Source organism: Penicillium daleae, assembly GCF_028827525.1.
Source record: "Penicillium daleae strain IBT 16125 chromosome Unknown utg000009l_segment0_segment0, whole genome shotgun sequence".
Taxonomy (NCBI): domain Eukaryota; kingdom Fungi; phylum Ascomycota; class Eurotiomycetes; order Eurotiales; family Aspergillaceae; genus Penicillium; species Penicillium daleae.
In genome coordinates this window covers 4,079,987-4,103,701 of record NW_026623157.1, presented here as the reverse complement: position 1 = coordinate 4,103,701, position 23,715 = coordinate 4,079,987, and the positions used below count along the sequence as shown (strand labels likewise).

Below are 23,715 nucleotides of genomic sequence, written 5' to 3'. Positions count from 1 at the left end.
GGTTCGTATTTCTTTCCCTCTCAAATAATGCGCCCACGGAGTTTAGAGCCTAATTTGCGCCGTTTGTGTATTGTTATGACCAATAAGAGTGGGTAATTGAGTATCTAATAGACAGGTTCAATCAAAGACTTTCATGCATGGAAAAGTACATAGTAGGCGTTCAATCCTGTATCTTACAGACACAATACCGGTTCGATTTCCAAAATGATATAGATCCTGGCGTAAACGTAAACAATAATCTACAGATATCGCCTGAATCACCATGAATGTGCCTGGGACGCCGTTTAGAATGAATTTGACCAATTCTCGAGAAATTCCATTCAGTATCTGATGGGAGCACCCTTAGTTGAATATACGCCTGAAAACAAACTAGACGTGCAAAAGCCCATATGGACTATTCTTTACACGCCTTATAGATTCGTCTCAGTAAACAACAGGGGAACGAATGTGCAGTAAAAAGATAATACCCAGGTCTATTCAAAAGCAGCGAGTGAGGGGCATCTAGTATGATAGCCAAACAGACAAAACACTTCCCAATATCGGTTCCTTCTCAGTCGTCATTCCTGATCATCAGAGCTCAGAACTCGAGAGTACCATCGTAATCACAACGAATTTTGATATCCGCCGAAGGGTTGTTCACGCAGATCCACTTGGTTCCAGGGGCGCCTCCGTTTGCGTTCGAACTCAGCAAGATCTGGCGATCCTCGGGAATTGACCCATTGACCCGCTCAAGCTCCAGAGTGAAAAGATTGAAGTCGGGAGCACCCTGTGGGAACTTGATATAGTACTCCTCGTTGTTGCATCGAGCGTTTTGCTTGGGCGAATTGCCGTAAGTCCTGTCCAATATTAGCGATTTTGTCCGCCTGAGAACAGAGAACACTATCCATACCAGATCAAATTGCAATTAGTTGGAGTATCATTGGGATAGTTAGGGTCAGTGAGAACAAAATGCATTGAAGCGCTGGATTCTGGGATGGATGCAATGGCCCAAAAGTCGGTGATCTGGAGATTGGTGGATCGCTTGATCTCTGCAGGCGCGGCGAAGGCCGAGCTGGCGGCCAGAATAATGGTAGCGATGACGGACTTCATTTTGATTGAACTTTGGGCAGCGGTTTTGGAGAACTTGGATTGAGCTATGCAGTTGAGATATTGTGAAGTTGTTGGTCGATGAAAGAGATTTGGACTGGGACAGCTCGATATTTATACATTCAAAACGTTAAAAAGCTGGTTGTTAAAAACACAGTGAATTATGAGGCAACCCACCATGAGATGAGATTCTCAATCATGTAACCCCAGATGATCACCATCGATGAGACCTAATGTGTCGGACTCGTATACACGCTACGGCGCCACATAAGCCTACCGCAGCCACATCCGTAAACGCCTGTACATAGCTCCAATTATTATCTTTGTTCTATTTTGAGGGAGTTTGTGGTAGATGCCCACGTTTAAGGCGCCCGGCAAGCACGACCTGTCCCACAATGGAAGCCGGGGGCCTTACCTGGAGATCATTACTATTCAAGGGAAATTGTCTTGCTAAGCCCAAATTCGAAGCCTGAATTTTGAAGTCCCTAGCCCGAGAGATTGCGTATAGGCTCGTTCTGACGTCGAATTGGCTGGTTGTATTGAGCACATATAGCCCTCCTAACGGAGCTGTTCCTGCCTAGCTATAAGGCGAGACGGTGTACATAACGAATCGCCACCTACGTCCAATCGGGCCTTCGATGCGCAACAGGGCATCCTGGGCTTGGTAAGACAATCGCTACCCTTTCAAAAATAGACGGTCCAAAAGGCGATGTCTTGAAACTCCCGCTTTTCTTTGGATGACCTTCTCGCAGTGTCGCAAAAGGAGACTACGACTTTAGGACCTATTGGCCATGCAAAGGATTTAATTTACAGTTCCTTATTATTTCCAGACTGACCTAAGAATCGGAGCGGCTGAAAAGCACACAGATTTGGTCCTCTGTGCAACTCGCCACCTAGGGTCGTCTGAGTTGTGGAATTCGTCTGAGTTGTGGAATTCGTCTGAGTTGTGGAATTCGTACACACTCGGACACAAAGTCACCCTCTCTTGTACGGTGCCATTGCGGCACTTTGAGGCATGTTGCCGGTCCCTGGGCTGAGAAAAGTGAGGATCGCATATTCAAGGGGTAGCTCTATGGCAACTAGAGCCGAGATTTAGCCAATACCTTGTAGCATAAGTTTCGCCAAGAACATTGACAATATGAAAAGAGAACAATTGGAACTTAAGTATGGCCAGAATCTTTCAAGGCTCACGTATTAAAGATTTGGAACACTACATATCCATATAGGCCGTCGCACCAACGAGGCTGAAGCTAGGCACGACGAGGTAGCTGAATCGGGTAAAATCAAAACTTAGCCTCCTCCTACAATGTGAACCATTCGACTTCGAATTGAGTGAATCTCAAAACAGTCAAGATAGTTAGGCTCTAGCACCCTTTGATGCTTTTTCGAACAAAATACCATGCTATTTAGTTAAAATGGCCCTGTCGGGTACGTTCCTCGGCTCCCTGGCTGTGCAAGGGGCGTCGATGCGGAGCAACCGCACTGGCGTGAAGCTGCATTCTTGATGAACAACATCCCCACGCAGGCATGCCAGTCTATATGGATGCCGCATAACCGGCGTGCGTGTTGTTATGTGACCGGAATCTGGGCCCTAGATCTTTTATTTTCTTTCATTACGTGGTCCATGTCTTTCTTTTCATCTTCTTTTGCCTTTGCAGCGTGTTGAGTGTGAGGTTGAGATCATTTGAAGATGCGGGGACAAATCTCCATTACAGCAGTGGCTTATTTAGCTGCCTCAGTTTTTGGCGCAGTCGTTCCAACTACAGGCATTCGTGCAGGTTCTGATGCTGCCGTGCCAGAATCAAGAATAAGTGTGCCACCGTGGTTTTTGAGCCTGGCGTCTGAGTATGTGATTTGAACATGGATATGAGGATATGATATGATACGAGACTAATGAGTTCTTCATAGGCTGGATTTATTAGGCCCCACAGATACGAGCTCTGTTCTGGCGACACCATCTATAAGCTCAGATTTGGATAAACCTCCTCCGGTGACCACTGTCTCGAGCCAGCCTACGCCTGAGACGGTCCAGTCACCTCCTCCCATTCAGGCGCCATCTACCAGCTCAAATTTGGATAACCTACCTCCGGTGCCCACTGTCTCTAGCCAGCCTACGCCCGAGCCAGTCAAGTCGCCTCCTCCCATTCAGACGCCATCTACCAGCTCAAATTTGGATAACCTACCTCCGGTGCCCACTGTCTCTAGCCAGCCTACGCCTGAGCCAATCCAGTCACCTCCTCCCATTCAGACGCCTTCACCTTCGCCTATTCAATCAATCCCGCCCGCGCAAGCACCTCCTCTGCCGTCGAGTTCTTCCGAGCCTCTGAGCTCAAGCAGCTTGACTGATACTGCGCATCCCAGTAGCGTTGGCCCTCCCACTCCCACCAGCCCATCAGATGCTCCCACATTAAAGACTTGCCCAGGTCCCACCCAGAAGACATCGGATGTCTATTGGCTGCAGGCACAGAATCACAATGGTGCGGGCGCTGGATACGCACCATTCACAAACGATCCCAACCTGTATCCTGTGTTCCGCAATGCCATGGATTACTTCGTTGTCAACGACGGCACAGGCGATCAAACGGCTAGATTACAGCACGCGATTGATGACGACGGCAATGGAGGCAGTCGCAAAGGACGCGGTGTGACTCGCAATCCAGCCCAAGTCTTTCTTCCCGGTGGCACCTATCAACTTGGTAGCACCCTCACTCTTACTGTTGGTACCATCATTGTTGGCGATCCGAGCAACCCCCCGATTATCAAGGCTGCACCTAATTTCCAAGGCGAGTTCCTCATCATGGGGTATGACAAGATGAACGGCAACCCGGAGACTAGCTTCATGATGTTGATCAAAAATATCATCCTGGACACCACTGCTGTGTCACCAAGCCAGTCAATTACGGCATTGCAATGGGGTGTGGCGCAGGGCGCTGGATTAACCAACATTCAAGTGCGCATGCCCACAGGGTCCAGTCAGCACACGGGTATCAATATTGTGGCCGGCTCGACGATCGCTGTCACCGATGTGGTAAGTAAAACATAACTCTACTTTCATTCTCACAACATTCACTGACAATCGCACACAGACTATCATTGGTGGAGCAACCGGCATCATAAACTCGAATCAGCAAGTCAACTTCAAGAATGTCCACTTCCTCTCCTGTCGTACTGCATTCGAAGCCTCTGGTGGATGGACGGTACTTTTGCAAGGAGCAATCTTTGAATTATGCGGTACGGGCGTCGACATGAGGGCCAACGCTCTCGGTAGCCTGGTAATTCTGGACTCGGTATCCACAAACTCCGGTCCATTAATACGTTTTCATGACTCCTCGCACGATTCTGGCTATCAAAATAGCCAATTCCTCATTCAGAATCTTGAATATAACTCGAAAGAGCCGATCGCAGTCGATACCAATGGCCACACGCGCTTGGAAGCAACAACATATGTCGACACCTGGGTTTGGGGTACCATGGTTCCTGGGGCGTACGCACCAGGAGGGTCATGGAATACTCACCGATCTCCCCAGCTCCTTGTTAACGGGAAATACTTCACTAAGCCTCAACCAAGTTATGCTGGATTTGGTGGCCAGGATATCGTCAACGTGAAGACTGTTGCTGGCCATGTCGTCAAGGGTGATGGCGTCACCGACGATACTGTGGCTCTCAATGCGATTCTAGCTCAGAATGCCGCAAACTGCAAGATCACATACATCCCCTTCGGAGCGTACAGGGTCTCAGACACCCTTCTTATTCCGGTTGGATCTCGCATTGTCGGTGAAGCATGGTCTGTTATATCTGGATACGGTGATGCCTTCAAGAACCCCAACGCTCCCAGGCCTGTTGTGCGCGTCGGTAATCCGGGAGATGTGGGCACCATTGAGATCCAGGATATACGATTCTCTGTTGCCGAAGCCCTTCCCGGGGCCAAGGTAGTTGAAATCAATGCAGCTGGACAGCAGCCCGGTGATGTAGGACTGTGGAATACCTTGGTTATGGTTGGAGGCACTGCGGAAACTAGTATCTCCACTACGTGCACATCGCAGGACTCCAAGGATTGCATGGCTGCCTTCATGGTCATGCACCTGACCGAGACTTCATCTGCATACATCGAGAACTTCTGGGGATGGACTGCCGATCACAACTTGGACAGTAAATCCCTTTTCACAATCGTCTCCACTGGCCGCGGCATTCTTGTCGAGTCCACCAAGGGCACTTGGCTCACTGGGACAGGCTCCGAGCACCATTGGCTCTATAATTACAACTTCCACAATGCGTCCAACGTTTTCGCAGGCCTACTCCAAAGTGAGTCCCCATATATGCAGGGATCTGGCGAGTTCGAGAAGGCACCAGCGCCTTGGACCGTCAACCCCACACTAGGTGACCCCGACTTCTCGTGGTGTGGACCAAACGACGACAAATGCCGAACGGCACTGGCAACCAACATTGATGGAGGATCGAACATTGCGTTATACAACTCAGCTGCGTGGGCCTTCTTTGACGGCTATTGGAACGGTCTCTATAATGAGCCGTGCCAAGGCAAATGTCAAGCTAATATGATGCGGGTAACGGGCGCGCCGCAGAACCTCATCTGGTACTCGATTAGCACGCGCATGACGGAGGTTATTGTATTGGATGGGAAGAACAATCCCAAAGAAGATAATCATGCTGGTGGATGGGAAGGTATCATTCAGGCTTACGGGGAATTTGCGTCCTAGGGTGCTAGATGTTTGGAGGCTTGCCCGATTGGTTGTTGGTGTTTTGGCGTGTCTATAACATTAAATCTGGACATATCACATGGCATGAATTAGGCTTTCGATAATAATAGTTAATTCTAATTAAAATTGATTGACTCACTCACCTCTTTGTTCCAAATTCCCGCTCACCACTGTTTTCTGCGCCGTACACTGCCATGTTCTCAACTTGGGACATGGATATATCTCCACGACGAGCTGAGCATGAATCTTACGGCCGTAAAGTGAAAGGGACGCACTCCAGACAAATACTGTACGATCTGACCAGAAATAGCGAGGGATAGTGCTCCATGTTCAGGCCTCTGTAATGGATCACGGAGCATTCCAATCATCGCAAGGCCTTCTATGCTAGTTAGTTAGTTGGTGGAAGGAGCTCGCGCTGACTACATCCATGCTTCTATTTTGGTGTCAATTCTGTTTTTAGAAACACGTGACGGTGGCTGGGGCATTGATGCCTGAGGCAAAGTCCGATGGGTTCCGAAGTGCTTCGCCTCTCGGTGGTGTCCGGAGCAGATCTCTGCCAATTCCACCCTACTCCTGTTTCGCAGTTCGACCCGCCAAAAGGAACGTCATCCAAGGCTCTTGGCCCCTTGGCCTATTTCATTGGAAACAGAGCCTGAAGCAGGAATCATGAGTTCCCATTTACCCCGATCATGGAGGGCTTTTGCTCGTCGTGTTTTGGGCTAGGGCATTGGCTGACGCGATGCCCGACAACTGATCCTCTGGGGTAGGTAATATTAATAAAATAACCAATCACAGGAGGCTCGTTGCCCTTCCCCCCCCGATCTGTGGAGATAATTCCCGGTGGGCTACATCTCCACCTCAGGGGTTGACGACTGTCATTATTGGAGGCTGTGGCGGGCGACACATGCGGTGGGTTCCGGCTGCAACGAATCTGTCGGGAGATCCTGAAGGCAGCAGAATACCCAGCAGTTGCTCGTTTCTAAAATCAGTTCTGTCAAGCAGGCTGTGTCGACAAGTTGTTCCAGCTTATGTGCGGGACGACGCGTTCATACAGTTGGCAGATAAGCACGAGATCCCAACTGCAGGGCTTGGATCTCGCAGGTCGTTCGGCCCGCGGTCTACTGGGGCGGAAAATACATTGAAACAAATCATCGGCCGCACCGGTCTCGCAAGTGGAGCCCTGAAATGACGATTGCCTTGACCAAGGTCAATTACGGCCGTTATTTGGGTGCAACTCTGCGCAGCCCAGCTGGTGCAGATCGTTCAAAGGGAATTGCTCCGTTTCATTTCCCCCAAACGGCTGAAGTCACATCGCCACTGCCTAACGCACAGCCCAGTCACCACTTTCTCCTGTTCCTATCTATATTCGGATATGAAATTGGGATACCTTTCCGTGGATATATAGGTCTCCTGGGACCCAATTTTAGCATCGCTCTTGTACATATCCAATCCTAACGCATCCACGCCTTTAAACGAGCTTCCTTCCACCTCAGCCTTATACCAACAGCCTCCATCAACCCGAGTCATACTCCAATAAACTCAATTCACAATGAAGTTCACCATCCTCACCTCCGCCCTGTTCCTCGCCAGCGCTGCCCTGGCCAACCCCGATGGCATTGACGTGAACTCGATCGTCTCAGGAGCCGAGAACATCGCTTCTTCCGCTGCTGCCGATGTCACCTCCATCGTAAACGTTGTTTCGACCGCCGTGAGCTCCATCACCAAGGATGCTGCCTCCATTGCATCTGCCGCCGAGACTGCTGGCTCCTCTATCCTATCCGTCGGCGAGTCTATTGGCTCTGAGGCTGTTAGCCGTGCTTCCACCTGGGTCAGCCAGTTCACCACCACCAACTCTGACGGCAAGACGACGACTATCGCCTCCACAATCACTACTGCCCCTTCATCAACTACCGGAACTACCACCTCCTCCAGCTCTGCCTCTTCTAGCACTGGTGGTGCTATGGCTCGTCCTGAGGCTATGGGAGCCGCCCTTGCCGGTGTCGCCGGTATTCTCGGTATTATGGTTGCCCTGTAAATAGGGGGTGAACCTTGTATAATGTCTTCTTGCTACCAGCCCCGAGTAGGTGTCCGGGATGGTGATGCTTTATTACGACTTGGGATTTGTTAATATACTTTCAGCTTGTATTGGCTAAAATATGGGATACATGCGCGTTACTTGTATAGTACAATACATATTTTCAATGATTCCTCACAGTTTCACGAATCCCTTCTTAACGATGGCTGAAAGGTAATTTTGAGCTTGAATCCAATCTGTAGAAAGAGTTTGTTGCAAGGACAGCCAGGTGACTTGCTGAGTAGGCTGTAATTGACTATAGTATGTAGCCTAATATCGTCAAAGTAAATCAACTTGTCGTTACATATTCACATCATAATCACAAAATCTCATCGACTCTCCCAAAACTGCGCGTCCATGGCCACCAATCGATTGAACAATTGATTGCGCGATCTCATCCCAGTAAGATGGAACGACTGTCCCTCCTCCTTTCCAATGACCACTAATCCATCGGCAGCCTCCTTACTACCAGCCGTCAGCTCCACAATCAACTTGCCCTTCCACCCCAGACCCTCAGTCTTCTTCAACTCCTGAATTTCCGTGACTGGGATCTGGAACAAAACTGAGCTCTTCTTGCGACTCTCCAGACGGAGATCATCGAGTCCTGAAGACTGATATGTCGTGAAGTACAGGATAGGTGGCTCCTGGGTAGAGTCTATAACCGCCGCGCCTCTCTTCTTCATAAATTTAGCATCGAACTTCAGAGGCCCGAAAGGTTTTGACGAAAAATGTTTCTTCTGGAGCATCGTGATCAAATTCTTTGTATGTGCAGCGCCGGCGATGGCCATGGCGCGGTCAAAGGCGGTATGACCTCTAATAGCTGTTGCGATAGTGCGACGGACAAACTTCATAACTTTGTAGATCCATTTCCCCTTAGGCCTGACTGGCGGAAGAGGACCGTTGACATTTTGCGTTGGGGGGCCGGTTGAAAGGTCAGGATTACTGCCTTGGGTAAGGAGCTTGGCTGAGGACTTCTTGCGGCGAATTGGCCAAGATGGCTCGTTGTCGCCGGACTTCGGCGGTGGTGGTAATGGAGAAGAATTGATCTCTCCGATTCTGAACAGTGTCAGAGTCAACTGTGCGTTGGTGGGAACGCCTGCCAACAGTGTTCTAAATACATATTAGCACAGTAAGGAGGGCTTAGACATTTGCGGGGACATACTTTTGGATGTCCATTTGATCTTTCCAGTTCGGAATCGTCCGATTCAACACAGCAATTCCAAATCTGAAGAGCGGATCACCGAAGAATCCAACTCCCATGATAAATCCCACTGCCTTGATGATACTATAGCTGGATGTGAAAGGAAACACTAAGCAAATGAAGCCCAATATACCCGAAAGACGCAGCCGTGGTGTTACCAGGAGAAATGGTGGAGTGGGAGACAAGAGACTGTTTCTTGTGTCAGCCGAGTTCTTCTTCTGCTTTGATATTAACCAGGATTTACCCACTTTGCGAATCGTTCGTAAATATCCGTGATATCACTGATCGCACGCATAGCCTTGTCAGTGCCCCGGGACACTTGACTCCTCATGGGCTTTTTCGTCTTGTCCTCAGGGGAATCTTCCAGCAAGGTATCACCCGCAGTATCCGCAACGTCGAATGCTTCAGATGCAGGAGGTACCTCATCAAGATCTTGAGGCACAGCTTGGCCATACTTTCCGGCGGCACTTTCCATAGCAATTGTTGCCACGTTATCGATCATGTTCTTCGCTTCCTGTTCAGCCGCCTCGCCCTTATGGGTTTCTGGCGCTCCAGTTAAACTGTCCTGGGATTCAGGCTGCCCATTCTTGCCCATCGACGAAGGGGAATTATTCGACACTGCAGCAGTGGGAAAAAGTATTGGCCGAATTGGTGGGAACATAATCAAGGCCATCATTACACTTAGGATGATGGGAACTAGTAAATCCAAGTACCATGACAGAAAATAGACCTTTTAGTCGTCAGTATCTCCACTCATACACAAGTCAGACAGAAGAAGGGACACACTAATGTAAATGCAGAAGTCCGCCCGGGTTCCCTCCAAGATCTAAGTCGTGTAACATGTCGAAACAGCTCAACCACGCCAACAATAACAGACGTATAGAACCGCTCGATGGTCATGCGTAGTTTCTCAGGAGGATACTGTTCATCTTCCGCTCGATTCAAATCTAGATTCTGACTTGTTGCATCTTGAACTGCTTTCACATGGTATATTTGCTGATCACGTGTTAGCCCCCGCGACATTGAAGCTAGTCTCTCTGCATACCTTGTTGAATCGCCGAATCAACAGCCAGAGATCCTCATTGGAGAGACCTTCAGCCAGTGTCTCTTCGACGGTCCTTGACGCAGGCTTCCATTGGATATTTTGTTGTCGCTGATTCAATGACTCTATTGACCTCCTGGTTTCTGTGCTCGGTACCTGGGTAAGGTCATTGTTATCGCTGTCGTCCAACTCCCCTGGACCCTCATGACCTTGGCTCATAATAGTGCTCAAGTCCTAGATGCAAGATTTTGCTTTTTGCCTCGTGTCTTGGCCTGAATGTCTGTCAGCCTGGGTTGCAAATGTTGATGAGTTTAGGTGTCCCCTGGCTTCAGAATGAGGGGAAGTGTGGGGTTCGACGTCATCCTGGGCCCCTATTTTTAGCGAGATCTACCCTCCAGGCGAGGAACAGCCTAAAGAATATAGCGACCAGGGCTAGTCTAGCGAATAATTGAAAATGTAGTAGGTATTAGATTGTTTGTCTTTTGGATTCTAAGTACAAAATTGAATATCTGGTCTATTTGGAGTTTTCGTGGAATCAAAATTTTGCTAACTGGTGGAAGATAGATTTCCCGAGCACAGCAAGTCACCTCAAAGACCCCCGCTCGGGACTTCTTTGGACCAAGAAATCTTAAGAATAGCCCAGGTACTCTCGCTTAGTCGAGTATATTAATTTTCCTTTGATATGTGGGAGTCGTTGGGCAAAGAATTGACAATAGCGGTATCTGACTCAGTAGAGCGATCTTCGTCGACTGTTGTTCGCGGCCCCGTGAACCAGTGTTTGGCAAACAGGAAGTAATAGGCCATACAACCAATCCAGACAAAGCCATTGATAACAACTGTATAATTCATATCAGGCGCTGCAAAAACCACAAAGTCAGCATACACATTTGGGAATAAATGGCCAAGAAAGAGGCACGTACGACCCGGATTCGGCGCTGCGTTGGGAAACATCGACAAAACCACACCAAAAAGCAAGTAGAGAACAGCAATCCATGCGATTGGCCTACTGAAGCGGCCAGTATAGAACTCTCCCGGCTTGAATCGATGTTCGCCCCAGACCAATCGGCAGAAGATCGGCATACCCCAAGATAGATAGTTGCTCGCAACGAACAAGGAGAATAAGGCGTTTGTAGCAGCATTGTTGATAATGCACAGTAGACCCAAGATGAGACAGATCACTACAAGACCAATAATCATGCGTACGGGCTGGTATTGAAACCGTCTGCTGATCTGGCGGAAGAAGTTGGAGAATGGAAAAGCCCCATCGCGCGAGAACGCCCATGCTTGGCGTGATGCGGCCACAAGCTATTCTGTCAGTATCCTGGTTTAATTTCCTTAGAAATCAAATATTACGACTCACCAAGCTAAGGCCAATCAGATACTGGACGATACATAGTACAATCATGAAACCCAAGGCACCATTTTTGCCCAGTGCGTCATAGTAGATCTGCAAATGTTGTGTCAGCTCGAGCACCCCCGACTTGACACAATCGGTCGTTCTTACCTGCGCCATTGGTTGTCCAAACTTGCTACCCAGAGTTTGCGACACATCCGGATTCATGGTGGCAGCCATAACAGCGAGCACCAAGAAGCCGAAGACGAGAGCCGAGCCAGCAGAGAACATGATACCTAGCGGCACAGCTCTAGCAGCATGCATAGCTTCCTCGCTCATGTGCACACAAGAATCGAAGGAACCAATAGACCAAATTGGAGCGAGCCAAGCAAGCATGAAGGCCCACCCAGTCGGCCACCCTGTTTCATTTTCAACTTGACTGAAAACATATTTGCCCGAATTCAAAGATCCGCCTCGAGCGACCTTTCCAACGGGTAATGCAATCACGGTAGCAACTATCAGACCGATGTTGATGTAAATACAGGTCGTCTGGATCTTGGGCATCACGCGGCCTAAGACAGCAGCAGATAGCCCGTGGAAAAGGATCAACCCCACATAAACAGCGTAGATCACGCCGCGTGAGGCTGTCCAGTCCGAGTCGCCAGAAATAGAGACACAAGATAGAATCATGAGTGCAAATGTATCTGAATTGAATAGTTAGTATTGCGTGCATCAGGTTTCGGTTGCTAACCCACAGTCTACTGAGCATATACCGCCAATGAGGCCCAGCGTGTTTGAATAGCCAATCAAGAAGCTCAAAGGGTTCTTGTACTTCTCATCGGCAAAATAATGGGTCCAAAAATATAGACCTCCAGCCGTTGGCATTGCAGATGCCAAATCGGACTAGAACCTTGTCAACGTCTCCTCTACACAAATCACTAGGACAACGACCATACCATAGCCAATGCAACCACAATAATGAAGATACTCGCCGTGAACCATCCCTATCAATTAAAAAAATCAGCGATCGACTGGACTAGTATCACAGCTATGTCGATGCAGACGTACCCAAACCATCCCAACAGGACCTGCCGGTAGTGAAAATGCGATAGTCGACGCGATAGACGGTACAAGACCCATAATGCTAAACGCGATCGCAAACATTTGCGGCGTGGAGTACTGTCTTTTCAATTCCTGCTTATAGCCCATTTTGGCTTGGCGCAACCAAGCAACGATCAGCACGCGACCGGGCCATTTCGTACTCCCAGGTATTAGCAAACTCACCCAACAACTGCAAATCACTCGGCTCCGCAAGCCCAGGCGCGACAGCCACCCCACCAGCCTCGGCTGTCCTATCGTCTTTTCCTGTCGGCTTGGGATGCATGATGATGTGCGATTAGGTTCGGTCAGCAAGGTCAAAGGGGATGCGCGATGTTTATAGCCCGATGGGCTTGTCGGGTACCAAAGGTCAAAACAAGCCCAGCTGAGTCCGTATTTGATAATCAAACCATACAGGGGCGATCCCAAATCCGAGAGATGAACAATTTGGGGGGCCTGCAAATCTCGATTCGTCTAGTGGGACGAGCTAATATTAATGTAGAAACGGGCCGGAGTACACGAACAAGTCTCTTCCAGCGAGCGTGAGATCTAGGAGTGGGTTTACAGATAAAGAAGGTTTCGTGAGATTTCTTGGCACCTCGTTTGACTATTTCTTAACCCCTCGAGGACCGATTTTTGCGTGCTTGCAAGATTGCAAGGTTGATGGTGGCTGGGTGGGGGGCTTGTAAGTGGCTGACCGAAGGTGAACAATTATTTTGCCCATCCCCCTTTTGCGCACCCCTTTCTCTGTGAAGTTTTAAATTGCTCGAAGTGCAAGATAATGTGTATTGTTGAATATCCCGTGGGGGACATTCATAGAGTGATTGCCTCCAATGATCCGTTAGAGGCTTGTCGATGCCACCACGGCTCACAACGTGTAGGTTGACCCCACTGCTGTGGCTAAAATGCAGCTTACTGAAGCGCTAGCCATCCTGTAACGACAGAGCGATGACTGCCTAGGTATGAAATGAATAAAGGGATGCACAGTTGATATTTCAGCAGATGTTGTAAGTGGCAGTTTTGGTTTTCGGTCAATAATAAGTGTTGCGCCACTAGTGAATAGTACAAACTAGTTGGCTCTTTGGATGCCTTTTTGATACAAATCAAAAGATTGACTGACTTGCTTACAGATCTGCTCGCCTCACCCGAAAATTGATACTGTCCATTAGTGGAATATATGAACCAATCATTGCTGTTAGACGATCGCTATGGCGAATCGTGCCGCTAGTAAGCATCCCTTCAGGTTAGGCTTGCTTACACTACGCCAAGTCAGAGATTTGCGCTCGTGCGTTCCAGAGCTTGATCGAAAGGAGATTTATTGTCAAAATGGACGTCAAGTGTAGTGACATACTCTTCGACTGAAATTCTCTGCTTCTCCGTCAAGAAACTTCAATTCAGATCAACAGAGTTCAGAATTAGTTAATTACTACACTATCAAATTTACATAAAGCAAAAGCAACTCTGGATATATAGCAGCCGAAGACATGTCGCTTGTGCTTCCCCATTTTCAACGACGGAAACCGAACCACTCTCACATAGATGGCCCACACACACAATGATCCCAAGAAGGGTTCTTATATCTACACAATTAAACCACTCCGTATTGTGTCTCTCTATCTCGACGTGGCAGCCTGTGCTCATCAAATTTACACCTGCTGCTCCGGAGAAGTCTCAGATGTCGGCGGACGCACATAGCCATTAGTAGTGTCACCAGTGCTAGTGTAATTGCCATTGACAACGCCATGGTGGACAGGATCAGCCATGTTGGGCTCAGAGGCAGCCATGGAGTCCTTCCGAGCCTTGGTCTCCCACTCGTTGTAGTCCTGACCAGGGTTGATATTCTCCCAGCGGACATAGCAGAGGAGGTGGTAGAAGCCAGAAGCCAGAAGCGATCCGAGCAAAGGTCCAACCCAGTAGATCCAGTGATATCCGGGGAAACTGCGGTTGATAACATCAGGACCCAAGGAGCGGGCGGGATTCAGGGAACCACCGGTGTAGAAGTCACCTATGAATTGAAAGGTTAGCGAATGTCAAGGAGGAGATGCTAGGTGCTAAAACATACCGACCATCTCACAGACGAAGAAAGCGAGACCAATGCCGACCGGTGCCAGGTAGGTCGACTTGTGCTTGACGACAGCCAGCATGATAATGACAAGCACGAGCTGGGCAGTCAGGAACATCTCGATGAAGAGACCCTGTGAGATGGAGGTTCCGCCACCCAATCGAGTAGATACGTTCAAAGGACCTGGAAAAAGGGCGCTAACAACACCAGCAGCGGCAATGCCACCAACAAGTTGAGCGGGGAAGACCATCAATCCGCGAAGGGCGGGCATACCGCCGGTTACGCATAGAGCGAGAGTGACCTATTAATCATCAGCTTCCAATTGCATAATTCTATACACTTCTAGATTGATTCTTACCGCAGGGTTGAAAAGGCCACCGGTGACTCGGAAGAAAGCCCAGACATTGACAGTCAAAGCGAAACCGAAGGCCAGAGACGAATACAAGAGATTGGAAGTATTCGGGGGCGATCCCGGAGCTGGCATGGGTGTATTGGCGACCTGAGTTCCAGCGAAGGAGAAGAAGAGGAACATAAAGGTTCCCACGAACTCTCCGAACATGCAGAGGAGATTGAATCGCATCCTGTCTGGCATTTGGAGCATTGGCAGCTGGCCGCGGCCTCCAGGGCTAGGAGGCCCACCAAGGGTAGAGGCCTGTGAGGCTTCCCGCTTGTGAAACCTCATCTTGTTGGAGGAGGATCTTTCAATGGAGAGATTGCAATTGTCTGATTCAGACTCGGTTTGACGGACTTCGAAGAATAGCGATTCTTCTTCGACGAGCCAATTCACTTCAATCGAAGAACCATTCAGAAATTCGCCCCTTTGACCACTTCTCGAGATATTTATTCAATCCATCTATTTATCGCAGACGTCATTATTGACTCCTGCCCAGTATTGTGCAAATGCACGTATCATCGATGTAGCTCTCAGAGCGGAGCCTATACGAGAATCAGCAAGCTAACCGATCGATCTCATCGTCTAAGAATAGCTTTTTTTGCCTTGGGATGCAACACTCAACTTGGGCCTTTTACTCCTAGACCAGCAAATGCCATTGAATTAAAACACCAGTGATGAGGTCAATATCGCCTGTTGTCCCATGTTTATGTTGTCTTGGTCCTCAAACGGAGATTGGATGAGGAGGAGTCCGCTTTCCGCAAACGGAAAGGTCTGGACTGTCTGCAACCACCATGCGAGTCTTTGTATGGATACCCAGTAAGTGATCATCTCTGTAAGGTGGGCCGCCAATTGTGATTGGTTCCCGGAGATTTTCTTTCATCCCATCGTTGCTGGCGATCTTGATCAAGGTGCTCATCGACATAATGCCTTTTCATTGCTGATTCTCCTGAATTATGACTGGTACAAGTAGCAATGCATTGGATGATCTAAGCCGGAGCAATAATACGGGTTTCTGGATTTTGTCATCTACGAGGATTTCAAGATCATTTTGCGCTTCAGTGTTATCTGTGCTACTCCGCGGAGGTTGCGGACCAGGAGAGTCCTGATCACAGTGCGAAGATGAAGGACTTTTACGATGGCAAAATATTCAATTCCTGCGGGTCGCATGTTCTCAATAGTTCGAAAATTCGCAAAACAAAAGGTAAAGCACATGCCTTTCTCCATAATCTCTGTGGATAATTGGTCTCACTCCGCTATTGATAGCGACGCAGCATAAAAGATAAGATGCTTGAATATGCCTTGCTGGAAACTGGTGATCAGCAATGAGCTTTAAACCTACGATCGACCGACCCGGGCAGTTTGTCTGCGTGCTAATCAAAGGATTCTGATTGGGCTAAAAATTTTTCAGGACACCTTAGTGGCGGGTACGCGGCAGTCGACTGGTGTCCCTCCAAATTCCTAAGAATTCTCGTCGGTGGGCTGACGGTCGGCTTTGGGCGGTCGCCGCGTGACAAACAGAATCTGTCGATTTGCTGGTTCGGAGCCGACGCGACGGCTCACTCCCGAGAGGCAAACGGGGTTTAGTCCTATTTGAGTAAGCTGGGTTAAGGATGGAGTATAGAAGTTAGGGAGGGTAGTAGAGGTAGTACTCTGTCGAGATGGAGAGGGGACTAACAGCCAGAAGTATGCTGAGTATAGTAGTCTATGGGTTATCAGTGTTGATCCATTGGGTTATTATGGTCATTATCGACTGGGGTAGGCGCTTTGACAGTTAATGGTATATAGATAGCAGGGATTAGGATTGACGGAGATTGGGAAAAAGTACAAAATGCGATAGTCGAATGCTGTGTGTTACTACGAAGAACAATATATGAGGGACACAATCGTCAATTTCCGCGAGAAATGATTCTTCCGGTCGCTCGTGAATTCTATTTCACTCTCGCTTTGTATTCCCCGAATGCCATTGCGGTGTCATGAAATAGACAAAATGGAGCCCGTGCCGAGAAAACTCCAGAAACAGCCACCGCTTTATCAAGCCTCCTCCGCGGAGATGTTTATTTTTCTCGGGTCAAATCGTCCTCAACCACACCGAACCATAGTCCGCTGTTCCTGTACCTGGCCAGGAACACAATTCTCGACATTCCCAGACGCCCAGCGGGTACGCCTATGACTCGATGGCGGGTTTTGCGGCCACCGGGCTTTTCTCGACTCGCTTACCAAGGCAAGATTCTGGTACTATGGTGGAGATAAATAGCTGGCCACCAGCCTGTTGTCAATGAGATATTGTTCTTACAATCATATTCATTATATCAGAGCGGACAAAACCAATCTGCTTACACTTGTACAAAACCGAGCAAGATATCTTCGATTGCCTCGGATTTTTCACACAACCACCACCACCACAGATCCCACCATCATAACATCATGGGCTCTGTCGCCGGATTGACTCCCGGCCAACTCCAGCTCATCAAGGCTACTGTGCCGGTTCTTGTTGAGCATGGCCAGACCATCACGACAGTTTTCTACAAAAACATGCTCGCTGCCCACCCGGAGCTGAACAACATCTTCAATGTCCCCAACCAGCGCAATGGCCATCAGACCCGTGCCCTGGCCGGTGCTTTGTTCGCCTATGCTGCCAATATCGACAACCTGGGCGCATTGGGTCCTGCCGTAGAGCTGATTTGCAATAAGCACGCCTCGTTGTACATCCAGCCTGAGCAATATCAGATCGTCGGCAAGCACCTTATCGAAGCCATGGGCGAGGTCCTCGGAGATGCCCTCACCGCTGAGATCAAGGAGGCCTGGGGAGTCGCTTACTGGCAGCTTGCCGATATCATGATCGGTCGTGAGAAGCAGATCTACGAGCAGAGCAAGGGTTGGAATAACTGGCGCGAGTTCAAGATCACCGAAAAGGTCCAGGAGTCGGAAGAGATCACCTCCTTCTACCTGGCTCCCGTCGACTGCAAGCCTCTACCTCCCTTCCAGCCTGGCCAGTACATCTCTGTGCAGGTCAACGTGCGAGAGCTCCAGTGCCTGCAACCCCGTCAGTACTCGCTCAGTGACCAGCACTCCCAGGACTACTACCGTATCAGCGTGAAGAAGGAGAAAGGCCTGCCAGCCACCGACTCGGCAGCTGCAACTCACCCTGGCTACGTGTCCAACCTCTTGCATGACCAGTACAACAAGGGCGACATCATCAAGGTCTCTCACCCGTGCGGTGACTTCTTCCTGTCCGCCACTGCCGTGGAACCTACTACCCCAGTTGTCCTGCTCTCTGCCGGTGTCGGCTTGACCCCCATGACCTCCATCCTGAACACCCTGACTTCCAAGTCTGCCTGTACCGAGCGGAAGTTGCACTTTATCCACGGTGCCCGCAACTCCAGAGCCCGCGCCTTCAAGGATCACCTAACTGAGCTGAAGAAGACCCACACCAACCTGCAGGCCACCTTCTTCACCAGCAACCCCAGTGAAGCCGAGAAGGAAGGCGTCAACTTTGACCACGTGGGCCGCGTGGACTTGAGCAAGTTGGACGCCAGCAACGATCTTTTGGTCGACATTCCCACCACGGAATACTACATCTGCGGCCCAGACAAGTTCATGACCGACATGCAGGCCACGCTCAAGGAGAATGGTGTGAGTGCCGACCGCATCAAGATGGAACTTTTCGGCACTGGCGGTATCAACTAGACCGGTGTCCTATCTAGACCTCCTGCATTTTCATTGCTTAGACATGGCGTTTGCATGATACCTCTCTTCTCTCCCTTCACGATAAAGTCCATACTAGAATCGAATCCAATCACGAATTATGAATTCAATCATTGCGAGATGGCACTTCTTCGGGTTAGTCCATATTGCACAGTAGGCTAGCCTACGCTAAAATGGACATGAATATGCGAGGGACTCCCCGGGATTCAGCCCCATTGCCAAGGACCAAAATTCTCCGCTAACAATATTTACGAGGGGACTGTAACCATGCGGGGGCTATTTTTGGGTCGTCCACCCGGGCTTGGCTATACCCGCGGCATGCCAAGTCTCGTATTGTTGACGATCGTATCTTAACGACGGCTTTTTATGTGCTATCCCTGATCGACAGACAACAAGGTCCGACAAAAATGGACTCTTAAGATATAATCTGGATGTAAAAGTTGATCGACGCTCGTATAAACCTCGTACTCTTAGGAAATTAGCCCGAAGGGTTGGCATATATAACGATGCCCATCTGCTCCAATCGAACCGACATACGACTCTCCTGGTCCCTCTGAGTTGTTCTGCAAAGACTAAACTGACAACATGAGGTACTCTTCTTTCCTCCACTTAACAACCGCTCTCCTCTCTTTCTCCTTCCCAACTACTTTTGCAGCAGACTCTCGCTACTGCATGAACAAAAACGTCATCAACGCTAAAGACTTTACCCTCCAAGAATCTGCCGACAGCTCTCACCTCGCAGCACTAGCGAAGCACTTTGAAAGCACCGGAAAGAATGTCAGTGTCACCGCCGTGCTAAACTCCGGCAATCGCGACCTAAACAAAGGCCACCCATCGGTCGGCACGGGATCTCCCTCTGAAGCGTGGGCATGGAACTCTGGCGACTACAAGACTACCAAGTGGACGCCACAGGGTATCACTAGCTCGGCTGATGCCCTAGGCACTGGAAAATGGAATGACCACGAAGCGTGGATTGTCAGTTGGTATCAGAAGGGTGACAGTGTACGTGTGAGTTTCGTCGATCGCAAGACGCACAAGTATCGCCATGTTCTTCTCGTGTATCCTTCTGCCGATGATGATTTCAAGTCTATCGCTATCCATGCTGGCGGTATAATGTGGTACGGCAACCTGCTGTATGTTGTCGATACGAACAATGGCATTCGTGCCTTTGACTTGGACAATATTTGGGAAGTTGAGATTGCCGATGGCGTTGGCAAGATGAAGGATGGAAAGGGATACTCTGCGGATGGATACCAATATGTTCTGCCACAAGTTCGGTACGTCTCACCTGTGCACCTTTTTGTTCTCTCCACATTTTCACTCACAGCACATCGACAGGTGGTACAAATGGACCCCCGGATCCAAATCCCCCTTCCGTTTCTCCTGGATCTCCCTCGACCGCAGCGACAAGCCCGACACCCTCCTCGTCGGCGAATTCGTGCGCGACGGCGAAGTCGACACGAACAAGGATCCCGTACCCATCCGCTTGGTCAAGTACCAGCTAGACTCGACGACTCGCCGACTTCGCACGAATAGCGATGGCCTGGCCACAGCAAGCTGGGCTCATTGCGTAGACATCCTGAAGATGCAAGGTGGTGTTTCTTATGATGGGAAATTCTATCTCTCACGGAGCAACGGTCGTGATCCTCATGCTGGTGATTTGTTCACTTGGGAACAGGGGAAGACTGCCAAGGAGTTCCCTGGATGGTTTATGGCTGGGAATGAAGATATGAGTTATAATCCCGTGCGCAAGGAGTATTATACTGTGACAGAGTATGACAATGGGCGGTTCATTCTGTCTTATAAGGTCTGATCTTGGTTGAATGATGTCACTTTTTGGGAAGTGGGGTTTAATATGAATTCACTAGACTGTTGGCCCTCCTGGTTGTCTACAGTGATATTTGTACGAATGGAAAAGTCGAATTAGAGAGAATCTCTATAGCCTTCTTACCACTGAAGGCGTTTGTATAAACTCCGAGGGGTATTTCCGGTATCTAGACAACCCACCATCGTCGGTGGCTGATATACCCGACCGAAGGCCATTTATAATCAACTGCTGATCAATCCCACTTCGCCAAGAAACAAGCAATCGCAACTGTGCTTCATCCTTTTATCACATTCGAAGCAGCGGATCTCATCTTGCCGCAAGGGGCATCAGCATTTTCACAAATCCCTTCAATCCCGCAAACTGGAGCCTCGTATTGAGAAGCCAATATTCTGCTCAACCTCTCAAAATGGCCCCTAGAATCGGTGTCTTCCCCGCCTCTGGCGGTCTCGGAACAAGCGTCGTCAATCACCTAACGAAACTTGCCTCGGCGTCTCAATTGGTTTTGATTGCACGCAGCCCGGATAAATGGAGCACCCTGGGTCAAGCTGGCGCCACACTGCGAACTGCGGACTATGACCAGCCTGCTACTCTTGATCATGCCTTTGATGGAGTAGACATTCTGATGCTTATCTCGTATGCATCCTTCGAGATCAAACACCGAGTCGAAGTAAGCATCCTCATTGCAGGTCATTTAGCTGTACTAACTAAACTAGGCCCACCGCACGGCCATTGAAGCTGCCATCAAAAGTGGCGTGAAACACATCTTCTACTCGTCCCTGGGGTTCGCCGGTCACCTAACCGACCGCAGTGTCGCTCATGTCATGGGCGCACACCTCGAAACGGAGCAGTATCTGGCAGGACTCACAGACAACATCACGTACACATCTATTCGTGAAGGGCTCTACTCTGAATCATTCCCTATCTACACGGCATGGCTAGACCCAGCAAACCCTCCTAGCGAAATTACTATTCCGCATCCCGGAACTGGACCGGGAGTATCATGGGTCAAACGTGACGAGCTCGGCGAAGCGACCGCCAAATTGATCATGTCTTTTATTGATCACTCCGAGAACTTCAAGTATTTGAACCAAAAGGTATTGCTCACTGGCCGCCGGGAGATATCTCTCGCTGAGACGGTGGATATCTTGGGCCGTGCGATCGGAAAGCCTCTAAGAATTCGAAAGATTTCCATTGACGAATACGTCAAACTTCCTCAAATCGGGGACAAGCACACGTACCACGGTGTTGACCTTTCGAGTGAGTGGACTACGGCTTGGGAGGCTATCAAGCAAGGAGAGACTGCTGTTGTATCACCGGCGATGAAGGAAATTCTCGGACGGGAGCCGGAAAGCTACGAAACGACCATTCAGGCTTTGATTGGATGAATATCTACGTTCAGCGAGGCAATGTTTTGAGGCAGCGCGGATCATCAGGTGGAACTGATATTATGGATTATTCAAATACAAAGGAGCGAAATGGGCATGTACAAGAACTGCCTTGACAAGTGAATACAGTACCATCTCAATGGAACCAGATATATACACCCGCCTAGTCCATCAAGAGCATCTAGCACCCCCTTACATTCCTTAACCCAAAGATGGATGCCGCCGTACTTGGCATTATGCGCACCATACCAAAAGATCTCCTTGGCGGTCTTGTCCTCGCCATAGCCGTCAGTACCACCGTCAGCGACGAGGGTGAGAGCAGTGGCCCTAGTAAGGCCAGAAATGTTAGCGATATAGAAATTCATTTTGAATATGTTGAGATAGCAGAGGAAATAATCCTGACGATATTTTGAATTTTTCCATACTCGCTGGCGAACTATTACTGCGAGGCAGCCTGGTGTTTGGGCCCTGGTATACTTGGCAGCAACGCACGACACATATTCAAATTCAGGAGTGAGTCCGTGATGTTAGCCTTGTGAGAAGAGCTGCTTCAAAACGCAATCACTAGCTCATATCTCTCGTCAGTTCATTGTGTTGGCTCAAGATAGAGTCTGCTCACATTGCAGACCTTTCGTGAACCAATCACCATTGTGTCGTTCGTGACTCGACTGATCAATATCTTTCGGCTCATACATCAAGGTGCTCGACCTGTTGAAGATTCAACAAGATTTCAACTCCTACAAACCGAGCATGGATCTTTCCAACAGACTTTACAGACCCTCTAAACTGAAAAAGCTTTTCTCAAGTAACAGGACCAAGAAGACCTCTACACCCCTGACATCATACCGGTAATAACATTATCCCCCTATAAACACACTCCCACAACCAACCACTAGCCCAAACACAACAAACCCCCTAGCTACCGACGTAGATCCCGCCACGGAAGCCAGAATCCGGGGAAGACCGCCTTACTTCGGCAGTGCGATCCAGTCTCGATCCGTGGCACCAGCTGACGATTCATTAAGGCCCTAATTAGGCATTTAGGGCCCGGCGATGACAGCTCCCCACCCGGACCGACAGCCTGCCGCGTGGACTGACCCTAGCCGGAACAATGGGTTGGGAAAAAGAGGGCTGAAAAGGGGGTTCCGATGACGGTTTCGACCTTAGGGCAACGGTCAGCTTGCAGGAGGGACTAGTTAGTTGCGGCATTGCTCCACCCGGGTCGGCGCCGGGGCCGGCTGTTTGAGCCGGCTGGGTAAGGTGGTGTAGTTGGATTGGGATTGTAGATCTGGGTGTAAAGTTTGATATGGTGGTTGCAGGAGAGGCAACATCTAGTGTAAATGTAGGGAATTGTCAATGCTATAAAGAAATTCGAAGCAATTGAATGTGCAGAATAAACTGGACGTACCAGACTCAACAATTCTCTTCTCAATCTCAATTCCAATCTAATATCACGGAAACCGGATCGTGATACAAACTCATCACCTCAACCACAACAACACATCCATCAGGAGACAACCCTCCCTCCCTAAATCTCACGACAATGTCCCAAACCACACACCGAAAAACCCCAGACTCCCCATCACAATCCCGAAAACACTTCGTCGCAATTATGATACCGGTCACGAGGACCACACTACCTAACATCCGTCATAAGGAAAACAAAGGACAAAACGTCCCTCCTCGGTAGACACCGGGCTCAAACACCCGCCCTCAAAACGCTAGCCGTCAACGCAGTCAAGGGAAACAAAGCATCCGGATCACCCCACGACCCAAAGCGGCAACGATTACG

At 49.3% G+C, this 23,715-nt stretch overlaps 10 protein-coding genes across 10 annotated transcripts; 5 read left to right on the top strand and 5 right to left on the bottom strand.

Moving 5' to 3' along the window:
* Positions 1-577: 577 nt before the first annotated feature.
* Positions 578-1,089, bottom strand: N7458_012629 (uncharacterized protein; the record flags this gene model as incomplete). Its single annotated transcript, XM_056916010.1, has 2 exons — positions 578-836; positions 890-1,089. The coding sequence occupies 2 exons, from the start codon at positions 1,087-1,089 to the stop codon at positions 578-580; spliced, it is 459 nt and encodes a 152-aa protein (XP_056760764.1).
* A 1,412-nt stretch (positions 1,090-2,501) lies between these two features.
* On the top strand, positions 2,502-5,801 carry N7458_012628 (glycoside hydrolase family 55 protein; the record flags this gene model as incomplete). The annotated part of the gene is made up of 3 exons (XM_056916009.1): positions 2,502-2,514; positions 3,009-4,114; positions 4,173-5,801. The coding sequence occupies 3 exons, from the start codon at positions 2,502-2,504 to the stop codon at positions 5,799-5,801; spliced, it is 2,748 nt and encodes a 915-aa protein (XP_056760763.1).
* A 1,549-nt stretch (positions 5,802-7,350) lies between these two features.
* N7458_012627 (putative GPI anchored protein) lies at positions 7,351-7,836 on the top strand (the record flags this gene model as incomplete). The annotated part of the gene is made up of 1 exon (XM_056916008.1): positions 7,351-7,836. The coding sequence occupies one exon, from the start codon at positions 7,351-7,353 to the stop codon at positions 7,834-7,836; it is 486 nt and encodes a 161-aa protein (XP_056760762.1).
* Positions 7,837-8,204: 368 nt separating this feature from the next.
* On the bottom strand, positions 8,205-10,337 carry N7458_012626 (uncharacterized protein; the record flags this gene model as incomplete). The annotated part of the gene is made up of 6 exons (XM_056916007.1): positions 8,205-8,985; positions 9,038-9,160; positions 9,210-9,265; positions 9,321-9,806; positions 9,863-10,072; positions 10,122-10,337. 6 exons carry the CDS (start codon positions 10,335-10,337, stop codon positions 8,205-8,207), a joined length of 1,872 nt encoding a protein of 623 aa, XP_056760761.1.
* Positions 10,338-10,784: 447 nt separating this feature from the next.
* N7458_012625 (putative GABA permease (Uga4)) lies at positions 10,785-12,835 on the bottom strand (the record flags this gene model as incomplete). Its single annotated transcript, XM_056916006.1, has 8 exons — positions 10,785-10,975; positions 11,039-11,423; positions 11,479-11,565; positions 11,623-12,155; positions 12,225-12,354; positions 12,408-12,455; positions 12,520-12,665; positions 12,736-12,835. 8 exons carry the CDS (start codon positions 12,833-12,835, stop codon positions 10,785-10,787), a joined length of 1,620 nt encoding a protein of 539 aa, XP_056760760.1.
* A 1,360-nt stretch (positions 12,836-14,195) lies between these two features.
* N7458_012624 (uncharacterized protein) lies at positions 14,196-15,293 on the bottom strand (the record flags this gene model as incomplete). Its single annotated transcript, XM_056916005.1, has 3 exons — positions 14,196-14,554; positions 14,612-14,912; positions 14,970-15,293. 3 exons carry the CDS (start codon positions 15,291-15,293, stop codon positions 14,196-14,198), a joined length of 984 nt encoding a protein of 327 aa, XP_056760759.1.
* Positions 15,294-17,429: 2,136 nt separating this feature from the next.
* fhpA (flavohemoprotein) lies at positions 17,430-18,692 on the top strand (the record flags this gene model as incomplete). The annotated part of the gene is made up of 1 exon (XM_056916004.1): positions 17,430-18,692. One exon carries the CDS (start codon positions 17,430-17,432, stop codon positions 18,690-18,692), a length of 1,263 nt encoding a protein of 420 aa, XP_056760758.1.
* Positions 18,693-19,295: 603 nt separating this feature from the next.
* N7458_012622 (uncharacterized protein) lies at positions 19,296-20,523 on the top strand (the record flags this gene model as incomplete). Its single annotated transcript, XM_056916003.1, has 2 exons — positions 19,296-19,987; positions 20,049-20,523. 2 exons carry the CDS (start codon positions 19,296-19,298, stop codon positions 20,521-20,523), a joined length of 1,167 nt encoding a protein of 388 aa, XP_056760757.1.
* A 421-nt stretch (positions 20,524-20,944) lies between these two features.
* On the top strand, positions 20,945-21,923 carry N7458_012621 (uncharacterized protein; the record flags this gene model as incomplete). The annotated part of the gene is made up of 2 exons (XM_056916002.1): positions 20,945-21,205; positions 21,252-21,923. 2 exons carry the CDS (start codon positions 20,945-20,947, stop codon positions 21,921-21,923), a joined length of 933 nt encoding a protein of 310 aa, XP_056760756.1.
* A 10-nt stretch (positions 21,924-21,933) lies between these two features.
* Positions 21,934-22,288, bottom strand: N7458_012620 (uncharacterized protein; the record flags this gene model as incomplete). Its single annotated transcript, XM_056916001.1, has 2 exons — positions 21,934-21,977; positions 22,120-22,288. The coding sequence occupies 2 exons, from the start codon at positions 22,286-22,288 to the stop codon at positions 21,934-21,936; spliced, it is 213 nt and encodes a 70-aa protein (XP_056760755.1).
* Positions 22,289-23,715: the final 1,427 nt, after the last annotated feature.